The sequence below is a fragment of the Leptonychotes weddellii genome, chromosome 6, assembly GCF_054177405.1.
Source record: "Leptonychotes weddellii isolate Sample4059 chromosome 6, ASM5417740v2, whole genome shotgun sequence".
Lineage (NCBI taxonomy): Eukaryota > Metazoa > Chordata > Mammalia > Carnivora > Phocidae > Leptonychotes > Leptonychotes weddellii.
In genome coordinates this window covers 74,003,071-74,025,586 of record NC_138374.1, presented here as the reverse complement: position 1 = coordinate 74,025,586, position 22,516 = coordinate 74,003,071, and the positions used below count along the sequence as shown (strand labels likewise).

General features: G+C 37.7%; 1 protein-coding gene across 1 annotated transcript in view; it reads left to right on the top strand.

Moving 5' to 3' along the window:
- LOC102751140 (protocadherin-15) overlaps nt 1-22,516 on the top strand; it is a 762,960-nt gene that overhangs the window by 517,503 nt on the left and 222,941 nt on the right. Inside the window, exons 15-16 of the mRNA XM_081823172.1 lie at nt 3,026-3,119; nt 13,930-14,058. Of these exons, the coding sequence (XP_081679298.1) occupies nt 3,026-3,119; nt 13,930-14,058 (223 nt within the window). The remainder of the gene's footprint in view (nt 1-3,025; nt 3,120-13,929; nt 14,059-22,516) is intronic.

Here is a 22,516-nt window from a genome sequence, read left to right as displayed (position 1 = left end):
CCCCTGAAGAGTATCTTTTCATGTACTTGTTTGTCGTGTTTGTATCTTCTTTGGAGAAATATCTTGTTTAAGTCCTTTGACTAATTTTTAATTGGGTCATTTGTACTTTGTTGTTGAGTTTTAAGAGTCCCCAGTACATTTGGTGAGCCAGATTCTTATCAGATATATGAATTGCAAGTATTTTCTCTCATTTTCTAGGGTTTTTTTTTCCACTTTATTTATGATGGCAAAAATTCTTAATTTTGGTGAAGTCCAGTATACCCATTTTTTTCTTTTGCTGCTCATGCCCTTACTGTCCCATTTAAAACCCATTGTCGAATCTAAGATCATGAAGATTTATCCTCGAGTTTTTGTCTAAGTTTCACGGTTTCAGTACTTATATTTAGATTGTTGATCCATTTTGACCTAATTTCTGTATATGGTGTAATAAAATCGTCCAACTTCATTCTTTCACGTGGAGATCTCCAATTGCCCCAGCACCCTTTGAGGAGACAATTCTTTCCCTATTGAATGATCTTGGCATCCTTGTTGAAAATCAGTCGGCCACAGACATATGGGCTTATCTCTGGACTCTCAGTTCTGTTCCATTCCCAAGTATACACGGGTGCTTTTAAGTGCCCCAATTTCCCAAGAAATTCTCTGCCCATCTTTCCTCCCAGGCATCCAACGCTCTCTTGTATGCCTCAACTATGATCTTTGCCTCAGGTGACTGCAGGTTGTTTCCTGCCTTACAGAGTCTTCCAGAAAAACCCACGGCTTTTCTGCCTCCAGTGAGCTCTGACTTAGGCAAAATAAAGACAAACAGCATGCGTTATTCCTTCCGGCAGCCTCCAGAATGGCAAACACAAGTCTTTGTGAATCAGGGTAGTTCTGCTCCCTCCAGAAACAGGCACCATAGTGTCACACTGGGGATGCTGACGACCATCTTCAAGACCACTGATGTCACTCCTGTGAGATAGGTTTTCAGTCATGTAAAATTTAAGTAGCACCACTGTTGATGTTTTAACAGAAATGATGCTTACATATTTTTATTATGGGAACTTAGAAGATTTCCTGCATTCCTAAATGCAGCCCCATGTATCCTGGTCTGCAGCTTCCAGCCAGCTGGTAGGAAGACTCACGTTTGCTACTTATTTCTGGAATTTCAGGAAAGCATGCTTGTGTGTACCCATCAACTAGTCTATAAATACCAAAAAAATAGTACCTATTTTTCCCCTCCTTCTCCATTTCCCAAATATCCTGTCTCACTGGCACACATCATCTCAAGCAAAGATCTGTCTCCATGATAAACACCAGACCGTTAAAAATTAGCTGTTTATGTATAATATGGCTCTAAATGGGAATACAATATACATTTCAAGAGATTTTCTAATTTAATGTATAAAGAAGAATATAGAGATTTGAACCTTAAACTGAGGGGGAAAAAGTGGAAAGCAATAACTCAGTTTTCTTTTTTTCTTTCACTGTACTATGGCTGGGTTTTCAGGTCTCCCATTTCTTAAGTAGCTTATGAATCAGTCTCTGAAGCAATACATGTCTTACTTTTCTCTTGAAGTCATTGTAGAATGAGATTATCTGAACCATCTGCAGTGTGGGAAGTTACTCCAAAAGCCATTGTTATGAACTACTCTGGGAATTGGTTTTCAGTTATTTTGACAGAACATTTAAAAATGTACAAGTCGTAGAGTTTTCCATAGTTCTACCATACATTTAGAACTTTTCAGTCTGTATGATCAACAACAACACAGTAAAACAGAGTAACTGGGACTCTGACTTTGATTCATTGATGTTGAGTCTCATTACCCAACTACCATGTTTGATGTGAATGGCTTAAATTCTAGTGTAACAATAAAAGCACTTGTATTAAAATATGAAAGCCTTTTATCAATCAAAAAAGATTGTTTTCATGCTTGAATAGATGTTTTAATGTTTTATTATATTAATATAACTTGTCCACTACAATAGATGTTTTTTAGGACTTTATTAAAATGTCATGTAGGAAATCAGATGGTAATATCTCAGACATAAATGTGGAACTTGTTTTAGAGAGCATTATAAGTGACAAAACTGTTATAAAACAAATTACATTGCAGAAAAAGGGCATAAATACTTGGAGGCATTTATTTTAAATGGTGAAAGGGCATGAAGTAGTATAAAATATTCAAATTATGAGAATTTGTCCAGAGGCTGTTCATCTCCCATTACATAATAAATAAAATTAAGAAACATCTAAATTTCAAAAGAATAACAAAATGATAAAATTGTTAGTGTATCTGACAAAAGTTTGTTTTCATAAACTATAAAATGAGAGAGTGAATGCTCATGAAATTATGTTTTCTTAAATAGGATGTAAAATACACAGTCTGATTCCTCTTTGGAAAATGATATAATGTATTCAGATATTATTATAGAGAATAAAAATAAATGTTACAAAAATAATCACAATATCTATGAGAGTTTTAATATTCCACTGTATATTTTTGAATTTTGTACAATGAGCCTCAATTGTTTTGAAATTAAGAAAGAAGAAAAAAATAGATGTTAATTGCTAATGTTTGTCAAAGATGGGATTCAGATGTTTGCATTTCCAGAATGGATACCTATGTGACAATGAATGGAAATGACAATATATATTAGTTCTAAGAAACCATTCCTTGATTCAAAGGATTATGAAACTGCTAAAGATTAATTGAGTCTTCCAACTTTGACATAATCATAAACAAGATAGATATCTTTCTTCCCGGAATGAATTAAGCACAGTTTTATTTTTTTCCTGGAGGCTGGAGAATCAGTTCGGTTATCTCCTTCAGTTTGGCAATTTTTCATTGTTGCTAAGAAGCTCAACAGCCTTAAAAGCTTTTTTCAATTTTCAACATGAATCTGAGAATCATGCATCTTAAATATTCAGGCTACATTTGCTGAAAGGGAAAAAACAGTGGAAAGTAGTTCCCAATGGGAGAAAGGCTCCCTGTGACTTAAGATCTTTGTGTGTCTTAATCTGTTTGTTTGTTTTCTCTGTCACTAGTACTGGGATTCTAACCTTAGGGAAAGCCCTGGACAGGGAGAGCACCGATCGCTACATTCTGATCGTCACTGCTTCAGACGGCAGGCCCGATGGGGTGAGTACTCAGCCTGGGGACAATGGGTGGTAAGAACAGAGCTGGTAGTCTGATGCTCTGAAACAGTGTATCATAATTATGAGTCTGGGAATTAATCTCCTCACCCAGAGCAGCTCCTTAATACTTGGAGTAGTGCTCTTTTAATAGTTGAACCTATATTCTGAATCTGTCAGGGTGGTGGAACTTTTTGACTTGACAGAATAACACACTTGGGATTGGCATTCTTACCCAGCTTATGGGGAAAATGAAATCTAACAGTCTAAAACGCATTCCATGGTGATCATCATCGGCACAACACTCTGAAATATCTCCTGGCAGTTTTGACTCTGTTGGAACCTATTCCCTTTCATGTCACTTTGTTGGGGGGCAGAGTGTGGATAGATGTCTTGAAGCACTTAGGAAACCAAGTTGATTGATTCCACAAGTTGTAAGCAGCATTCAGGATCCTGACTAATCCTTGGTGATGGAAGTGGTTTAAATGGGTCCATAATTCCAGAGAGGATAAATGTTATTTTCTCTGCACCAAAAATCAGTTTTAAGAATAAAGAAATTGTTTAGTCATTCTGGAGTGTTTTAAAATCATTTGACTGTATTTTTTTTTTTTTTAAAGATTTTATTTATTTATTTGACAGAGAGAGAGACACAGCAAGAGAGAGAACACAAGCAGGGGGAGTGGGAGAGGGAGAAGCAGGCTTCCTGCGGAGCAGGGAGCCCAATGCGGGGCTCGATCCCAGGACCCTGGGATCATGACCTGAGCCGAAGGCAGATGCTTAATGACTGAGCCACCCAGGCGCCCCCATTTGACTGTATTCTTTAAACTAACGTGCTTACAACCACTGCTGTTCTAATTTTTTAACATTGTAACATTTCAAATTTTGGTAACAGGTACTAGACTGTTTTGTTGTTGTTGTTTTGTTGTTTTGTTTTTTTACCATTTCTATGATGCAAAGTAGTTTTTTCTTTAGTCAAATGCTTATGGACCAACTCACTGTTCTCTGGAAATAATTTCAAATTCAGTTTAGGAGTCTAAGCAAGGCTCACCCAGTTAAAATAGTAACATGGCCCCACATGACTTGAAATGACTTGTTTGATCTGTATGATAGATTGGCTGGGGGCGTATATTTGAGGAGGATTGCTCAGAAAATCTTACCATGATAAGAACATATAAACTGAGGCACTTGGGCGGCTCAGTCGGTTAGGCGTCAGCCTTCAGCTCAGGTCGTGCTCCTAGGATCCTAGGATCCTGGGATCGAGCCCCGTGTTGGGCTCCCTGCTCAGTTGGGAGTCTGCTCCTCCCTATCCCTCTCCCCCTACTCATGCTCTCTCTTTCTCCCTCTCTCTCTCTCAAATAAATAAATAAAATCTTAAAAAACAAAACAAAGCATATAGACTTGCTACCCGGACACTTTTATTACTTTAATTAAAAGTTAGAAAAATAGATAATTAATTAAATTTGATAAAACTGCCCATAATAAACCATTTACCATTGCTCAAACATTAGGTAAAACACTTACATGTAGAAAATAAAATATACAGAACAATCTGAGTAAATAGTGGGGCCAGTAGAAGGTACTTAGATGTGTGAAGAAAAATAAAACTCAGGTTGATTTTATATATGCAGCATCCCTGATTAAGAGTGTGCCTGTGTTAGATCTATGTAAAGAGGTCGATGCGGCGCTCAAGAAGAAAATGAAAGAATCTGACGTGTTGAAGATTAACTGGCAACTTGTCTAGAAGATAATGAGAGGGGACCTGAAGAGGAGAAGGCATTATTCAGTATGGAGGAAGGGGTGTCAATAATGTAAAATAAATGAGTGGCATTCAGGTCAGTCATTAGGATAGAAAAAAATCATTAGGATTAAAAAAAAGAAAACAATACACAGCTTTGGAAGATGTCACATTACAAATCAGATATTAATGGCAGTGGTTTAGGTAGGACCCTTTAAATCTGGTCTTAACAATAATTTCTTAGACAAGAGAACAGATGGGAAAAAATAGTATATTAAGATATCTGACGTAATCTCAATCTACTAATTATGGGTTTGCCCACATCCAAAACTGAGAATAAATTCTGGGTTAATTTCTTCTAGAGCATTTTTTTTTTCCAGTTACTTACTTGGGTATCTCAGTCCCCTTGGCCAGGGGTCACTTAGCATTTTTCGTCCCCGCCCCTCACCACCGCAGCCCCCCTGTTTTCATTCCTAGGATCAGTAAGGTCTCCTTCAGCTTTAAAATTCTAACCCTCTTAAGTAAATGTGTTTTATTTTCAAAATTTGTATTGAGAATATCAGTAGAGAAAGGAACATTTAGATTTCAAATAAAAGCTTCTTTAGCTAATTCCATTATTTACGTAATTTTAGGGATGAACATCTATGTGGGCACATATTGTGGGTTCCTGAAGGAGAAAGTGATAACACAGTCACTACAATGTTGTGTTGTGACGTGCTTTTCTTATCTACACATGTAAACTTATTTCCTTTGTAAAGTTATGGTAAAATTAACCTTTTAACCCTAATGATTATGGTTTTGAAGAAAGATATTTAATGAACACAGACCCCAGGTCTATACATTCTTCTTAAATCAAAATTATTACCAGCAATTTGTGTGAAACAGATTGCAAAGATATAATTTGATAATTTCATCATGGAAAACCACCTCCCCTACCACCCCCAAAATATGTTTAAGGGAAAAGAGAGCTAATGTTCTATTGCTCATTGCTAATGTTTTTGTAGACAAAGTTGAAAGAATGTTATTGATGTTCTTGGGTTTTTTTCCATTCTCTAAATCAACTTTGTCAATAGTAGCTGAAAAAAACCTATACAAGTTAAATATCTCATTATTATAAATATTTAGATTTCTTCAGCTATCATGAATACAGATAAACTCATACTTTCTAGAATTAAATAGTTATTTACACTTACTTGGAATTCTTTGCAAATCTATAAAGTTGAAAATTCCTTAAGAAAGCTTCCACCATGTTTTATTCCAATATTTTCACATTTTAGCTGAAAAGACTTCGAAATTTTTGTATATCATATACTTTTTATAAGCAGCTACATTTTACCTTATAATAATAGCATCTAGGATAGCTCCCAAATGCATTTTTTGAAGTAATATACACGCAAATTCTTTTCAGAAGCTTCTTTGTAACATTATTTACTTCTAAGCTAAACTAAGTCCAACCAATCTGAACTAAAAATACATTTTATTGGAAAATTTTATTGGAAAATCTGGGCAAACCTTATTATGTTTATGGATATAATTTGATCCACAGGGAGGAAGAAGTTTTCCTCGACCCTCGCTTAAGGTCCCTGGCTGGGTCTGAAAATTAAAGTGACAAAGACAGATTAAGAGGAGAAAGCATACAAATTTATATAAGTTTTACATGATGTTTTAGCCCCCATAAGGAAATGAAGACCCAAAGAATCGGCAAAACCTACTTTCTTTCGAAGTAGGGGAAAGGGAGAGAGGCAGGTGTGGGAAGGCAACTAAACTCTGTTGGGAGGCTAAAGGGAGGTGTGAATTATTTTAACAAGGTCTGCTTGTATAGAATTCTCTCTCTCTCAACCTCTTATGCTTGTTGATAATAAAAATGTTACCTTCCTTCTGATACAGGGAGTCCATCTTTCACATGGGAATGTAATATCCTGCTTTTATGAAAAAGAAGGAAGGACTGAGTATTTTTCCTGTATTTGCTATTTTTTCAAGTGCCTTTCATTCAAAGGAGTCAATTTAGCAAAGTGGCATATTTTGCGGTGATGTTCTCTGAACTCCTTCAACAAGCAGTGGTAGGGATAGCCTTTAGGAAGCTGGCTGTAAGAGGAAGCCAAACAGCAGGGGCTTAAACAAAGCAGGGTTTGTTTGTCTCACATATAAAGAAACATAGGGGTGGACAGGAAGGGCTCAGGCAGGGGCTCCTGCTGTCTCTTACCCACTTTGCCATTTATCCTGTGTTTGCTTTCTTCCTCAGTCTACTTACCTAATGGGTTTACAATGACTAATGCAACTCTAGGCATCTGCTCTGCTTTGCAGAGAGGCAAAGAAGAGTCTGCCCTTTTCTCTACCTGAACTAGAGCTCTTTCAGAGACCACACCTGGCATAACGCTTCTTAGATCTTATTATCCACACTGGGCTGAAAGATAAGGAGTAAGTAGGGCTTTGTGGATTGTAGTTGTCTATAAAACAATAGCACAGCAAAATATATGCATATGCAAATCACAGTGAAAAATATAAATATGCAAAGAGAAGTCAGGATTTTCTCTTTCTTTTTTTTTAAACAAATTTATCAGTTGTCATTTCCCAATGGGGAAGCACTCCTATTCAAAATACAAAGTTGTTCTGTAGTGTGGATATTTCTGACCAGATTTCCATGAGTTCAGCAATATGGTTTTCATTCTTGAACTATATGACAGATAACTTGATTATATCATGGTTTTTGCTCTCGGTAAAATTTTCTAGAATTCCTAGCTTGACTTCTTCGATTATGGCTTTCATAGTGAATACTGGTGATGTCTTACGATTCCGGATTGGCAGGAAACTTAGCGTCTAAGCTTGGGCCTTGAACTGACATTATTCCCTGAATGTCTTTTATTTTATTTTATTTCATTTTTAAAGATTTTATTTATTTATTTGACAGAGAGAGAGGAGCACAAACAGGCAGAGAGGCAGGGAGAGGGAGAAGCAGACTCTCCGCTAAGGAGGGAGCCCAATGCATGGCTCGATCCCAGGACCCTGAGATCGTGACCTGAGCCAAAGGGAGATGCTTAACTGAGCCACCCAGGTACCCCCCTGAATGTCTTTTAAATGTGACAATATAAATAAGCAATTAGAATCTAGAAGCTGAACATTTAACTGTTTAGTCAAACTATAGGAAACATTAACAAGAGAAAAAAATATATGAGAAGAATTGTGGGTGAAATGCAAATAACTGAATTTCAATATAGCTCATTTAATAAAATTTTAGAACAGAATAATAATATATATATATATATAAATACATATATATATTTAAACAAAACTGCATATATATATATATATTTTTTTTTTTTTTTAAACAAAACTTTTATTTGGGTGTATACTCTTATAAGAAGAAATGACCATGTAATTTTAAAAGAGAATGAGCTACTTGTTCATTCTCTTTGAAAAGCATAGATTTATATTTCTCATTTTTGGTAATAAAATACTGACATTTTAGTGTTTTCTGAAATAAATCTTCCAGAAGTTTGATTTTTTTTAAATTGTGAGATAATCTGTGAAGTTCTACTAGTTTCTGCTATGTTTATATTATATATAATAAATTATATTACATATTATTACAATATAGATATTTATAAAGTATATACTCTCCTCACACTGCACTCAGATACGCACAGAATTAAAAGCTCCTTTTTTTAAATCCCTAATCTAATCTTCCTGAGTCCACTCTGCTGCCTAGATGGTAATATGTCCCTGGGCTGAGTCGGGTCACACTTCACTTGCTTGAAACAACATCCCAACCTCTTTTGTTTTAACCACTCTTTTCAAGGTAAACATGTACTCACCAGTGAAGCTGCTCTTCCTCTCTTGCCTACCCTCATCCTAAAATTGTACAGATGCAGGGTGTGCTTAATAGTTCTTGATGCCAGGAAGAGGGCACCCAGCTCGAATGCTCTCCATCTCTGCCGGTCTCTGTTTGCCTGGTGTGTCTGCTTTGGCCTCTCAGTCCAGTCCCCTACTGACTCCTTTGAGTATTTGGTGCATCTCTTGCTGCCTAGCACTGACATGAATTTGATTGTGACCATCAGGGTCCTTTGCCCTTACCCAAGGCCTTGCTCACAGAGTGATCTCTCAGCCTCTAGAATTCCTGAGCCACACACAAAGAAACCCAGCTTCTCTCTTTGACCACTTGTCTCTGCCACTTTTCCATATTCCTTGCCATGTCCTATTAGATGTGACTGCCATGGAACTTCTCTGGAGGCTTCCATGCTCCACAAGGGTCAGCCACCATTTCACCCAAAGTTCTCTTACTTGCTCAATATCTACCACCACTTTCCCCAAAGTGCTTCCAGAATAATAGGGGGGGAGAGGATGAAGACAAGGACCTTTGCATCCTCGTCTTCTCTCTGCCTCCCCTTCTCCTCCCCATAATCCAGAATAGGAAGGCTTTTCTGGAAGACATTTTCTATTCTGTCATTCTCAGAAGGGGAAGAAGCCTCCCATGTCAGCCTCCCTGGTACAAAGGGCACCCTGTCTATGTCATCAAAGAAACTCTATGATCTGGGTCAGGCAGGCTTGCCTCTTGATGTTGTAGTCACAGGATGATTTGTAGCTATGAATAAAAATATTTTGGATTGATATTGCCTAAGAAGAATGCCCATTACAGAGTAGATGTATTTTCCTTGTCCTATTAGATGAAAACAAGAGTGGTCAGATCCTAAATGACACACCCTCATTATTCCAGATTCCAACTCTCCATTTTTATTGAAAGGAATTAAACATGCTAATAAATGTTAGTTTGAACATACATGTTTATAGAAAGGTTTTAAAGGGTCTTTGCATATATATATATGGATACATTTCCACATTGACAAAAAAAAAAAGGCAGCTGTATCATTCCATTCTTTGTTTCTCAATTATATAGCATATAATACAAATTTTTCTGTCACTTTATAAGTCCATAGTTTCAAATTTAGATCTGTATCAATGGAAAGTCATCATAATTCTATCTTCAGTAAGTAGCGAATGAATACATTTTGAACACCCTAAATATCTTCCACTTAAACCAGGTTTTCAATAATTTAAGAAATTAGCTTGATAGATTCAATAAAGTCCATAATATAAAATTAAGGAAGATTGTAAAATACTTTTTTTAAAAGAAGTTCTCATGAATAAAAAAAATGGTTTGTGTAGATGAATATACACATTTGTGGTTTTTTTGACTTTGGCTTTAATCTCACATTTTTATACTGTACCAAACCAGTGGCACCATATTAATGTCTTTATTTCAAGGCCATAGCAGTTTATGAAAATAAATGTGAGGGGCACCTGGGTGGCTCAGTTGGTTAAGCGTCTCCCTTCGTCTCAGGTCATGATCTCAGAGTCCTGGGATCGATCCCCGCATTGGGCTCCCTGCTCAGCGGGGAGTCTGCTTCTCCCTCGCCCACTCCCCCTGCTTGTGTTCCCTCTCTCACTCTGTCTCTCTCTGTCAAATAAATAAATAAAATCTTAAAAAAGTAAATAAATTTGTATTCAAATGGTCTGCTACAACAGAAATATCTGCTTGCATTGTTGAGAATTTAATACATATTGTGAGGATTTATCCATGATTTAAAACAAAATAAAATCTATGATGTTATAATTAAAATAACTAATGACCCCAAAAGTGATAATTTATGGAATATAGTACTAAACTGCAAGTACTTCCAGCTAGTAGAATTGTAATTTGATACAACTTTTGAGAAAATAAGCAGTAAGACAAATTCTCTTAATGGGAAACAGGTAGCTTTGCACTAATCAGGTTTATTAGTTTGGTATCTTATCTTTTTTATTTAATTGGCATAATATAAATCGATTTTTAAAATTAATTATGAACATATGTTAGCCGACATATTGTTCTTTTTATTAACTTTACTTAAAATGACCTGAGCTGATAGTCTAAATAGGCAACCTTAACCAACTGAAAATCTGTCCTTGATATGATACAAAATTCCTCTAGGGCACAGATCCATATTGAAGCAGCATCACCATCTTTCTGAACCAATCAAAAATATTTACATAATTGTGCTTTACAACTAACTAATCTACAACTATTTCAGGAGATTTAAATGAATAGAGTCAATAGGTCTAATGTGTAGCCTGGGCACTTATAATGATTAATCAAGTGATTCTGATGCAAGTGGTCTCTAGACTACTTTTCAAGAAATACGTAAGTTGGAAATTATTCTATGTGTTCATAGTTTTTATTCCTCATGTCATATACAATTACTAAGATGTGGAGAAATACATCTATACATAAATTTCAGCCCCTATTAGCACAAAAATGGTTGATTTGTCCTTTAACTTTTCAGATTACTTAGTGATCCAGCTCTCTTCTGTCTTACCTAGCTACAGTCCATAGTTTTTGACTGAGGACCGAAACAGTCTGAAAACATCACACACTATAGGGTCAAGAATGGGAATTGTAAAAAATAGGATGAAAACCTATCTAGTAGATTGACAGGGAAGTGCAGACAGGCTGCCATAAAGAGGGTCAGACAATTTGAAGGAAAGTCAGCAGACTCTAGTGTGGCTACTCTTAGATTTTGACTCCAGGCTGTCAATTTTATTTATTTATTTTTATTTTTTTATTTTTTTAAAGATTTTATTTATTTATTTGAGACAGAGAGAGCACATGAGAGGGGGGAGGGTCAGAGGGAGAAGCAGGCTCCCTGCCGAGCAGGGAGCCCGATGCGGGACTCGATCCAGGGACTCCAGGATCATGACCTGAGCCGAAAGCAGTCGCTTAACCAACTGAGCCACCCAGGCGCCCCAGGCTGTCAATTTTAACGTTTTGTTCACCTTCAGGCAAATTGAGAACTACTGCTCCTGTAAAAACATCCTTTTACTGGTTTTAACTCACACAACTTTTAGAGAAATAACATTTGTTTAACTGTTTTGTTGTTGTCGTTGTTATAAAAGCAATGTAGCCTTGTTGGAGAAAATGTGGAAAATACATAAAAGTTAAAATAAGCAAATTAAATTTTCTGTATTTCATCTAATCAGAAAATGTTCGAATTTATACAGAACCACATATATCTAATACAAGTGTGTTTGTGCTCATGCATCTTTTAAATTACACGGTTTCATGAAGATATGCACGCAGAAGAATGCACAAACTTTAATTGTGCAGCTTAATAAATTTTCACATAGTGAACACATCTATGTAATCAATATTTAGAATAAGAAACTGAAATCAGTTAGCAGCCCAAGAGCCCAGCCTTATGATTGCGCTAGTCCCAGACCCCTTCTTCATAAGGTGATCCCTATTCTGACTTCTATCACAATGAAGACACTGTGCCAATCTTTGAAATGTATACACTTGGAATCATATAGTATGTGCTACTTTGTGCCTGACTTCTTACCCTCAACCTTATGTTCTTGAAATTCATCCCTGTGGGTACTTGTAACCATGCTCTGTTCATTCTCAGTATTATATATTATTGCACTGTGCACATCAAACCATCTACTACTGGTGGACATTTAGGTTGTTTCCAGGTTTTGACTACATAATACTGTTCTGGTCACCCTTGGCATGCCTTTAAATAAAATTTTTATTGGGCTTTTCAATATAGAAATATGTAAAAATCATACTGAATAGCTGTATGAATTTTCACAGATTAAGCCCATCAATGTAGCCAGGACACAAATAGAGAAAGAACCCATTATGAATACCCAAGAATTCCCTGCTATGCATGGTGATTTTTAGATGACTGCTGGATATTGCATGTGGAAAAATTATAAAAGCTTGCAGTAAAGTCATATTGCTCAAAAGAGTATATACTTTTGCTTCTGTTAAAATAGGGACAGACAGCCTTAATTCAATTGGAGTTTCAGCTTTGGGTTTTAGTCAAAGTGAGGTAAGGTCTAGACCCCATGCACCATTACTAATAGAGTGTACAACGTCAATGATCCCAATAAGAAAGACAAGGACAAGTCATTTACCAGGTCCTTGCCTCCTCAGCCACTAGGAAATCCAGTGTTTGACCCCTCAGCCCATGACGGCTACAGGATCTCCCCAGATTCATTCCCTCTGAGCCAAGCATTGGTGCACCTCACATCACGTACAATCAGGACAAATTGTGTCGGTATTTTTTAAAACAAAAGTTGGGTAATTATTTCATCTTGCATATTTCTCCTATTTTTTAATTTACATCTTGTCACATATGTAGTATCATCGCCTGATGGATTTTTCATTTTCCATCCAAGGGCCCTTTCTTTCTCTGATTCTGGCCCTAGACTTCTGTAATGTGCCCCACACTCTCACAGAGCTGGGTGCAGGGCAGGTGCTGCTTCTCAGGCTTTGATTAGAAAGAACAGTTTCCAGCCTGACTCACATCTGAAGATGTTCCTTGATTTTGCAAAAGTTGTTGACCTACGTAACAGTCTCTGGTTGCAGCAGGCCAAGGGTTGATCTTTGAACCAGGTAGCACATACTACTTTAAGTGTACCTGCTTACCACTTCCTTGGGCTGTATGACCATAAAGTAATCAGTTAACTAGTGATACGTGGTGCTCAAACTCTCAGTGTAGAGGTGAACCCAGAAAATGATGAATGTAGTATTTTCTGACAGCATTTACTTACCTGAAAATACCCATTTGATGCACTGTGCTCTTTGATAGGACACCATTTTTATTTTTACACAGTGTGAAATGTAAGTGATATAAACTAGAGAAATGTTATATTTCAGAGAAAAACAGGTACATGTGTGTATAAACAAAAGCTTGCCACCCATAAACTGTGAACAAGATAAAGGTAAAATCACTTTCTCAAAGTAAGCCTCCAGGAAATATTTGACATTTTCAAGAAGATGTTTGCCCTGTAATATCATCATTTGCTTTCTCCATCTGTTTTTTTGAAATGCTTGAATATTGCAAACTTCCTGTTTTTTTTTTTTTCTTTTCTCTTTTTTGGAAAGCTAAGGAGTAAGAATAGCAACGAGATACTTTGGATTTTAGTTGGAGTGAGGCAAGGTCTCGCTCTATTTCAGACAGACAAACTCCAAGATGACCGATGAGATGACATCAACATGAAAATAACTTCTTTCATATTTAGTCCTTCTTTTTTTTCCTTTAAGACCTCTACTGCTACCATAAATGTGGTGGTGACAGATGTCAATGACAATGCACCAGTGTTCGACCCCTTTCTGCCTAGAAACCTGTCTGTGGTGGAGGAAGAAACCAATGCCTTTGTGGGTCAAGTACGGGTAAGTGGAAGATATATATTAAATGTATTTTTTTGTTGAATACGTTTCTCACATCTTAATTTTGAAAGGAGATTCAGCTAATGCAATGTGCGGTGGGTCATCAGAATTATTGAAGGTGATCAGTGAGTGAGATCACTTGGGTATAAGGCAAAACAGAATAAAGTGCATTCATTCTCAGTCACAGTGCTGGATACTCTTCAAGATTTTTTGTTTTGTTTTGTTTTTCATAAATCACCTTGTGTCCATTTGGATTTCACTTATTAAGCTTGTTGATTCATATTTGTGACCCTTAAGTGCTTTGAACATTGATTCATTGGAAGGGTATTCTTTTCTTATTTAATATATATTTTTATTTTCTGAAATTATAATAAGGTATCTGTAGAGAAATATGTAATTAGCTATACCATTAAGTGTGAATTTGTAAGTGCATACCTCAGAATACAGATGTTTAGAGGTATATTCATCTGGTTGTGTAAACATCTATATAGTGTTTGCTTTGTACCCATATTTCACACACACACCTCTTGCCCAGTGTGCTCTCCTGATCCTAAGACTGGACATATAAGCCAGTTTCTCTACTTCCTTTGATGAATAATCCCATTTTTCTTATAGAAAGTATAGTATTTCCTCAGTTGGGCCATTCTTGGTCTTGAACATGGTGGATGGTTTAGAAGCCATAAGCTGAGGGCGAATTTTGAGGAAGGCACACATATTTCACAGTATCTACCTGAGATAAGGCATCTGTGTGAACCACAGGCAAGGAGAGAACCCTTCTCTCTCAAGGAGTGGGTCATCCAGATGTATGAGTCCAGATGTCAGGAACCCACCCTTTCCCTGTTAAAGCTTTAAGTCTTGAATAGGAGTTTTGCTGGTGCTTTGAAGCAAGCCTTCTCTACAAGACAGCTGCTCTTCCAGTCAGACAAAGGTCTGGTGTTCAGTCCAGTTTCCTCTCTGGCTGCAGAAGGGGAGGGCCTCTCTAAATGTTAAAGGCAGAGACCTTCTGCCTTCCATACCATGCCCTGAGATTTTGCCTGGTCAGCGTGAGCTCATCAGTTTTTTCCCTCAGAGCTCTGACAATACTTACAACAGCTCCATAGTCATTATCATCATCATTGTCACTCTGTCTCTCAAATCCCAGAGAGATTGCATAGGGCATACATTCCCTCATGCCTTGATGCTGCCCCAGCTCACCACAGGGAAGAGGATTAGTCATCGACCTGCTGCAACAAGCTACGGAGTCTTGATGCCACGTAGCCAGCAAGCCATCCAACTCCAGAACCCTGTGTAGTAATACCTCCTGTGTCACAACTTTTACTGTGGACTCTATAAGAGGAGACCTGTGGACAAAAGATTGAGGAAGAAATCATTTTGGAGAAGTTCAAGTGATACTCACAGACAAGTAGGAAGTGATGCAGGGAAAAGACAGCTGCTAATGAAGGGACAGCTACTAAACCAGTCATTAGAAAGACTGGAGCTCAATCCCAAGGGCGAACCTAGGAAATTCTGCAAACACATGTCCCAGAATTATTGATGCTGAGAAGTGATGGGACTGGCAAATTCGTGCACAAAATCCTGAGATTCCTTGGTCACTGATGCTGTGGAGGAGGGTATTTTTGGTACTTCCTGCCTCCAGAGCAAGCAAGCAGCCAGCTCTGCCATGTGGATACAAGGGCATTGGGTCAGACTGTATAGATACCAGCAGATGGAAGTTGGTCAGAAAGTATACATGTTCCAAGGGACACACATGGGGCACTGACAGTGTCTATTACAGCAGGCAAACAAGGTGGTAAAATCTGAGTGGCATGTGCAGAAAACACAGAAAAGGGGTTGGTGCTGAAGTTGGCTCATGAAGGATGAATATTGGTGAGAAGAAAATTGGGAGGTGTTGGAAGCGGTCTAGCACGTGATTGCATGAATAAAAGCACAGACACAGAGCATAGGACAGGTCATATTACAGCAAGTGTGCCAAGTTATAAACATTTCTCTGTGCATGTTGGAGAAGGTGCTGGTGGGGAGGATCCCTGGAGGGTCTGACGTATGGCATCACTAGATTTTTATTATAAAGATTACTCCTGAGTAGATTGTGGTGGGAGATTCTACATCCAGAAAGCTGGATCAGAAGGTAATTATAATAGCCCAGATATAGAGGCCTGAGCTATTATAATAGTCTAGTCATAATGATGATTAAAAATCTGGGCATCTGGATGGCTGAGTGGGTTAAGCGTCTGCCTTCGGCTCAGGTCGTGATCTCAGGATCCTGGGATCGAGTCCCGCATTGGGCTCCCTGCTCAGCAGGGAGTCTTCTTCTCCCACTGCCTCCGCCCCTCCCCACCATTTGTGCTCTCTCTCTCTCTCAAATAAATAAATAAAAAATCTTTAAAAAATACCATTACAGTTGTCACTCTAGTTGCCCCATTGATGAACACTGAAAAGTCTGTTTAGTCACATCTACCAACTGCTCAGATAAACAGGTATTGAAATCATTTAGGAAAATTATCTTTTCCATTTCTCTTAATTTACTTAGCACTGGAGCGATAAAACCCATATGGAATATATAATCAATAATATGTAAGTAGACATTAACATAATGATTAATTATTAGTTATTTTTACTTTTCCTTTCTCTTTATTATTGTCACTTTTCCTAGTGGTTCTTTGTCTTTGAAGGACTTACAGCATGAAGTTTGTTTCTCGTCTCCTAGTTCTTAAATTAGACGAGAAATGGTCTCTGTAGTTTATTTCAGCATTAAAAATTGAAATATAAACCTTAGCATTCATAATTTGACAAAGCAGTAATGGTCCTGGTCTTTAGGCAATAACATGTTTTCATAAAAAACTAAAATGAGTTTGAAAGTACAAAGGAACACAAAACCATGCAGAGCAGGTGCATCCTACTGATTCTGCTCAGTTCCAGACAAGTTGTAATGTTCAGAGAATGGAATTTTGATGCATCATAATGGTCTCCTGTTGCTACCTAATGATAATTATATAATACATTAATTTCACTAAATGACTCATGCTCTGCTTATAAAATTTAATTTTAATTGTCACCAAAAAACTATTAAGACACACTTAAAACCAAGATACGTATGGTTAGTTATTGCACTGAATTTGAGCTACCTACTTAAGGAGTTTTTGTTCTAATGATGTTTAAGTATGCATAATCCAGTATTTACATGCAAATGCTGAAGGAACTTTTTATTTACTTTCTATGTGTTAAGGTATTGTTGTATTAAACTTTATTAAATAGAGAATACTTCCAAAGCAGTATTTATGGATTATGCAGAGCAGAGGAGTTTTATCAGCATATTAAAAAATAAACTACCAACCAGTAATTTCTGAACATAGAACTCACTACACACAAGTATGACATACCACACTTAACTTTGGAAATCATTTGCATAATTCTCAGAGCAACTTGCTGCAACAGTATTGTTGGGGTGAAAAGAATGTGTGCAGAATGAAACCTAGCACACACAGTAAGAACACACTCCCTCTCTATGTCATGTGTCCAATGTGCCATCCTGACGATTTCCTAAAGGATGAGGAACGCCACAGAGGACGAAGGCAGCTGTATCAGGGTTCATGGGAAAATGTATTCATCTGCAGTATCTTGACAAATTAGTGAGATTCGAGGTTGAAGAAAAAAAAAAAGAAGGAAAAGAAAGATGCCAGGCAGATATGGACTGGCTAGCAATGGTTCATCCTGGTGTGTGAGTCAGGTGGACGAGTTTGGTCCCACCATAAACCCTGGGTCTGCAGAAGCAGAGAATCGTGACACCCCACCCCATTCAACACGGTGCATGCCATTTTCATTCATTTTTTCAAATATTATCTGATGGATTCCACCGTAAGTCTGGGTGTGGAGTGAGGAGGAGATAAAGGGCGGGATCTGCTCAGTAAGCCCTGTCTTCCGCACAGCGTCCCAAGAAGAACTTCTTTGTAGTTGTCCAACAGAATTTAGCATGAGGGAGGATGAGAAGCTGTTTTTGTTTGGCACAGGTGGGTGGCCCAGGAGGTGATTCAATGCATATTCTGGGAGAGTGGACGTTGAGGGGAGGGGAAACCTTGGAGCTTCCTCCAGCTTTCTGGCCTCCTGGCAGCATCTCGGGGAGGGTTCTTTAGGACCCACAACTCTCCTTAAATTCATCCTCTCTGTTTTTTAGAGTAGCCCTTGGCATCAAAGCCCACACAGATGCAGAGAAGGCATGCTTGGAAACAACCCTGCCTCTTACGTTTAAACCAAGTTCTTAGCAGTGTTTATGATATACAGAGAGCGGCTTCCCGGCCAACTTCCCATCAATGCCTTGTAGAAATTCTTATGCTGAACTGACTTCTTTTAGCTCTAAGTAAGAGAAATAGAGCCCTGAATCAACAAAATGTTCTTCCAGTTCTAAAACAAAAGAGGCTGAATTTATTTAACCTGAAACATAAATGTATTCCCAATGTGAGGTCTGCATGTTAAACTCCGGCTGCTGTAAGTGGTAGTGATTCGGTTTAAACCCTCAGAGTGGTTTTAAAATCATTAGTGAACTTCAGCATTTAGAAGGGTAGGGATGCTGTTCATTTAAAAAAGAAATTGGTATTTCTTCCAAATATAGAATTTAATATTAAGCAAAATAAATCTGAACCTCAGTGGTGTGTCTCTGATGAATGTTCATGTCATCTCCCTGTGTGGGGCTCTAAAAATGAAATGAAGGTGGGAGCTTTATGGTGTTTTATTTATTTTTTGTAGCTCAGTATGGCATTCAACAGTGCCTAAAACTATCATACTTCTTTTTTAAGTAGGCCACAAGTGGGGAATTTTACGGGTTCTCTTGTCAAGTCATACTTTGCAATGCAAACACTGTACTCAGTCAACTTAAGAAGGAAGCCCACACACTTTGAAAAATTGGTGGCATGTCTTTTAATGCTGCTACCTAAAAATATTTATAATGGAGATTTATCTGTGGCTTGTGAATATGTTTGAAGCTTGGTGATCTTTCAGGTATTCAATTGGCAGTTGGTAAATGAGTTAGAACATTTTGTGCATGTATTTTTGCAATATTTACTTAGGGCCTACCCTTAGACAGTTTTTAGTCTTAGCTCAGCTGTCATGATAAATATATGTGCGTGTGCCTATGTTTGTGTGTGTGTGTGTAAATATTCACAGTTGCATAATCCCAGATGTGCGATGACAGATATTGGTCACCTCCTTACTGCGGAATGTCATCTTTATCTGAACAACTTCACTGCTACCTTTGAAATGGGTCTCTGTCCCCTTCTTGAGACCCTACCACCTGTTTGCTCCTGGTCTCCATATGTTTAAGAGGATCAGATTCTTTCTACCTTTCCCTAGATCTGTTTGCTTCTTAAAACTTTTCTTTTAATACTGTATACTAATACTCTTTTTTCTAGTTTCATTGAGGTATCATTGGCATTGAAAAACCTACGCATGACTCATGTATGCAGTTTGGTGAGTTTGAGTTAGGACATATGGATACTCTTGTTACCATCACCACGATCAAGGTGACAGATGTTTCCACCACCTCCCAAACTAACGTATTCAACATGTGTAACACTCAACCCTTATCTTCACCTTCTCCAGACAGGTGTCAATCTCCTGAATTCTGCTTCTTGGTTACTCGGTCACAAGCCTGATGCTGGGGAGCCGTGCATCTCTTCTTTCTCCCTCACTGTCCATGTCCGGTCCATCACGAGTCCTGATAATTTTACATGTTTCTCTTTGTTCTCAGACTCCCTCCTCCTCTCTCCAGACAACCACAGTCCAGCTCTTATCATTTCTCACCTAAACTAACATCACAATGTCTTTTTTTTTTTTTTTTTACACACGGAGCTTATTTTATTTTTCTGCCATCCATCAAGGACACACTACATTAAAAAAGTATCTTTATAGTTTGTTTACTTGACTGCTATTTTTTTTTCACTTAATTGATTATCCTGACACTAGTCTTGACACCTCCTAATTATCCTCAGTGTACCTGCTGGAACGGTGTCTCTAACCAACAGTTCAACCGCAGGAAACATCTCTCAATGCAGCAAACAAGGCTCACCTCCCACTTCTGCTTCCCCAGCTTTCCTTGAATCAGTGCTAACTTACATGCAGCTACTAATACCCCTTCTCAGTACCTCTCCCGAGTCCCTGTGCCTCTGCTCATGCCCCTCCCTTGATTTCGTCTTTTTCCATTCTTTATCTAGGGAACTGATCTTCGAAAATTCTGGCCAAACATAATCTCTTCCAGAAAACCCTGCATGAACTTTTCTGTATCCTAAATGACCCATACCCATGGCCCCATTTATACTGTGCACAACTTTTTGATAGTACTTCCCAAAGTATATTGAAGTTATCTATTAATCCCAGTTTCTTGGAAGCAGAGAGTGTGTCATATTGATCTGAGAAACCTATTACTCAGCCCAATATTTGGCTTTTAGAAGATGCTGGATTAAACTAGACCTAATGGATTAAAATTACCTAAAAGTACATTTTCTTCAATGAAGATTCAGGTATGTTCCACAAAGGGAAGAAGTATAATAGATGTCAATATCTGCAAGTACATATTTGGCTTATCACACACCCATACACATAAATAAGTCATCTTGACAAACTGAGGTTTGTTATTGGATATCTGTCTACTTTGGAATTTCAACATGTAGTACAGAACACATAGGGTTCATTTAAAAAGCAGTGTTAATGCAAAGAACAAGTGAAATTTCTAACCAGGACAGGGCAAAATCGTTACCACCTGGAGACAGGAAAACAGTTGGTCTAAGAAGATTACGTGCAGGAATCCTGTGACAGATACACTACCAGCCTGTTCGGTCACATGCTTAGAGTTGTATTTTCCACCTACCACTTTACAGTATATACTCCATTTAAATTATTTAATATTTGTCTAAGAAGAAATATGGACTATTTTGGCCTCAGAAACCCTTGCTCCATTCATCTAGCTGTGCTTTTTAATGCTACATTACTTATTTATGAGGTCCAACCTTATACAAATTGCACTTCTATGTTATAGACTGATGAAAATTCATAGCCTATTCACGCTAGTTGGATTCGGTTATCCTTCTCTACAAATGTTATAGCTCTGTACAATTACACCGACTTTACTGCCGAGCTCAGGAGGAAGCTTGGCAAATCAACTTTTGGTTTTACAGGAAAGATTCCAACTGTTTCTGAAGCTTTTTATTAAGACCAAATCTTGTCCTTTAACCTTTAAGAAAAATGTGGAATGTATAGAAAGTGATCTAAACATATATGCACAATTTATTATAAAGTAAACCTATGTGCCCGTGCATATGGTACATATAACAGGTATATAACCATCACCAGGAGAGGCCCTGTGTGCTCCCTCCCAGTGAGACTCTCCTCCACCTTCAGTTAACTGCATGGTTAGTTTCTGCTTACTACTGCAGATTGACCAACTCCATACGCATCCATAAACAATACGGTTCAGTTATGTTTTTTTTGAATTATAGAATATGTATGCTTTACTACCTGCCTTCTTTTATTCACCTTTATCTTTTTAGGGTCAACTTTCTGCCTGTTTGTTCATGGATTTTATTTAGGGTATGTGGCTGTCCTACATTCATTTTTCACATTCTTACTGTTGGTGACACTGGAGTGGCTTCCAGTTTGAGGCTGTTATAATCAATGCTGCTGTGAATAATTTTATATGATGTTTCCTGGTGCACACGTGCCAGAATATGAGTATATTTAACTATGCTGAAAATCCCAATTGTTTCCCATAGTGAGTGTGATGATTCTCTGAGTTAGTGATTCTCCCCATGTGCATTTTTGGTGTGTCAGTCTTTCTAATTTGAGCCAATCTGGGATGATTTTTGTGGTCCCACATTATAGTCAAGATCAACAGTTTCTTAATGAGATTGACTATCTTTTCATGTTTACTTGCTATTTTCAGATTTTTTTTTTCCAAAGTACCTTTTTAAATCTCCTAACCATTGATCTTTTGGATTGCCATTGCTTTTCTTCTTAAGTGTTCTTTTTCATCTGTGGGACTTCTTTATATACTCAAGCTATGACTCACTCCTTGTTACATGTATTTCAAACATCTTCTCAAACTCTGGAGCTTGGATTTCACTTTCTTTTTTTTTTTTTAATTTTTTATTGTTATGTTAATCACCATACATTATATCATTAGTTTTATATGTAGTGTTCCATGATTCATTGTTTGTGCATAACACCCAGTGCTCCATGCAGAACGTGCCCTCTTTAATACCCATCACCAGGCTAACCCATCCTCCCACCCCCCTCCCCTCTAGAACCCTCCGTTTGTTTTTCAGAGTCCATTGTCTCCCATGGTTCATCTCCCCCTCCGATTTCCCCCCTTCATTCTTCCCCTCCTGCTATCTTCTTTTTTTTTTTCTTAACATATATTGCATTATTTGTTTCATAGGTACAGATCTGTGATTCAACAGTCTTGCACAATTCACAGTGC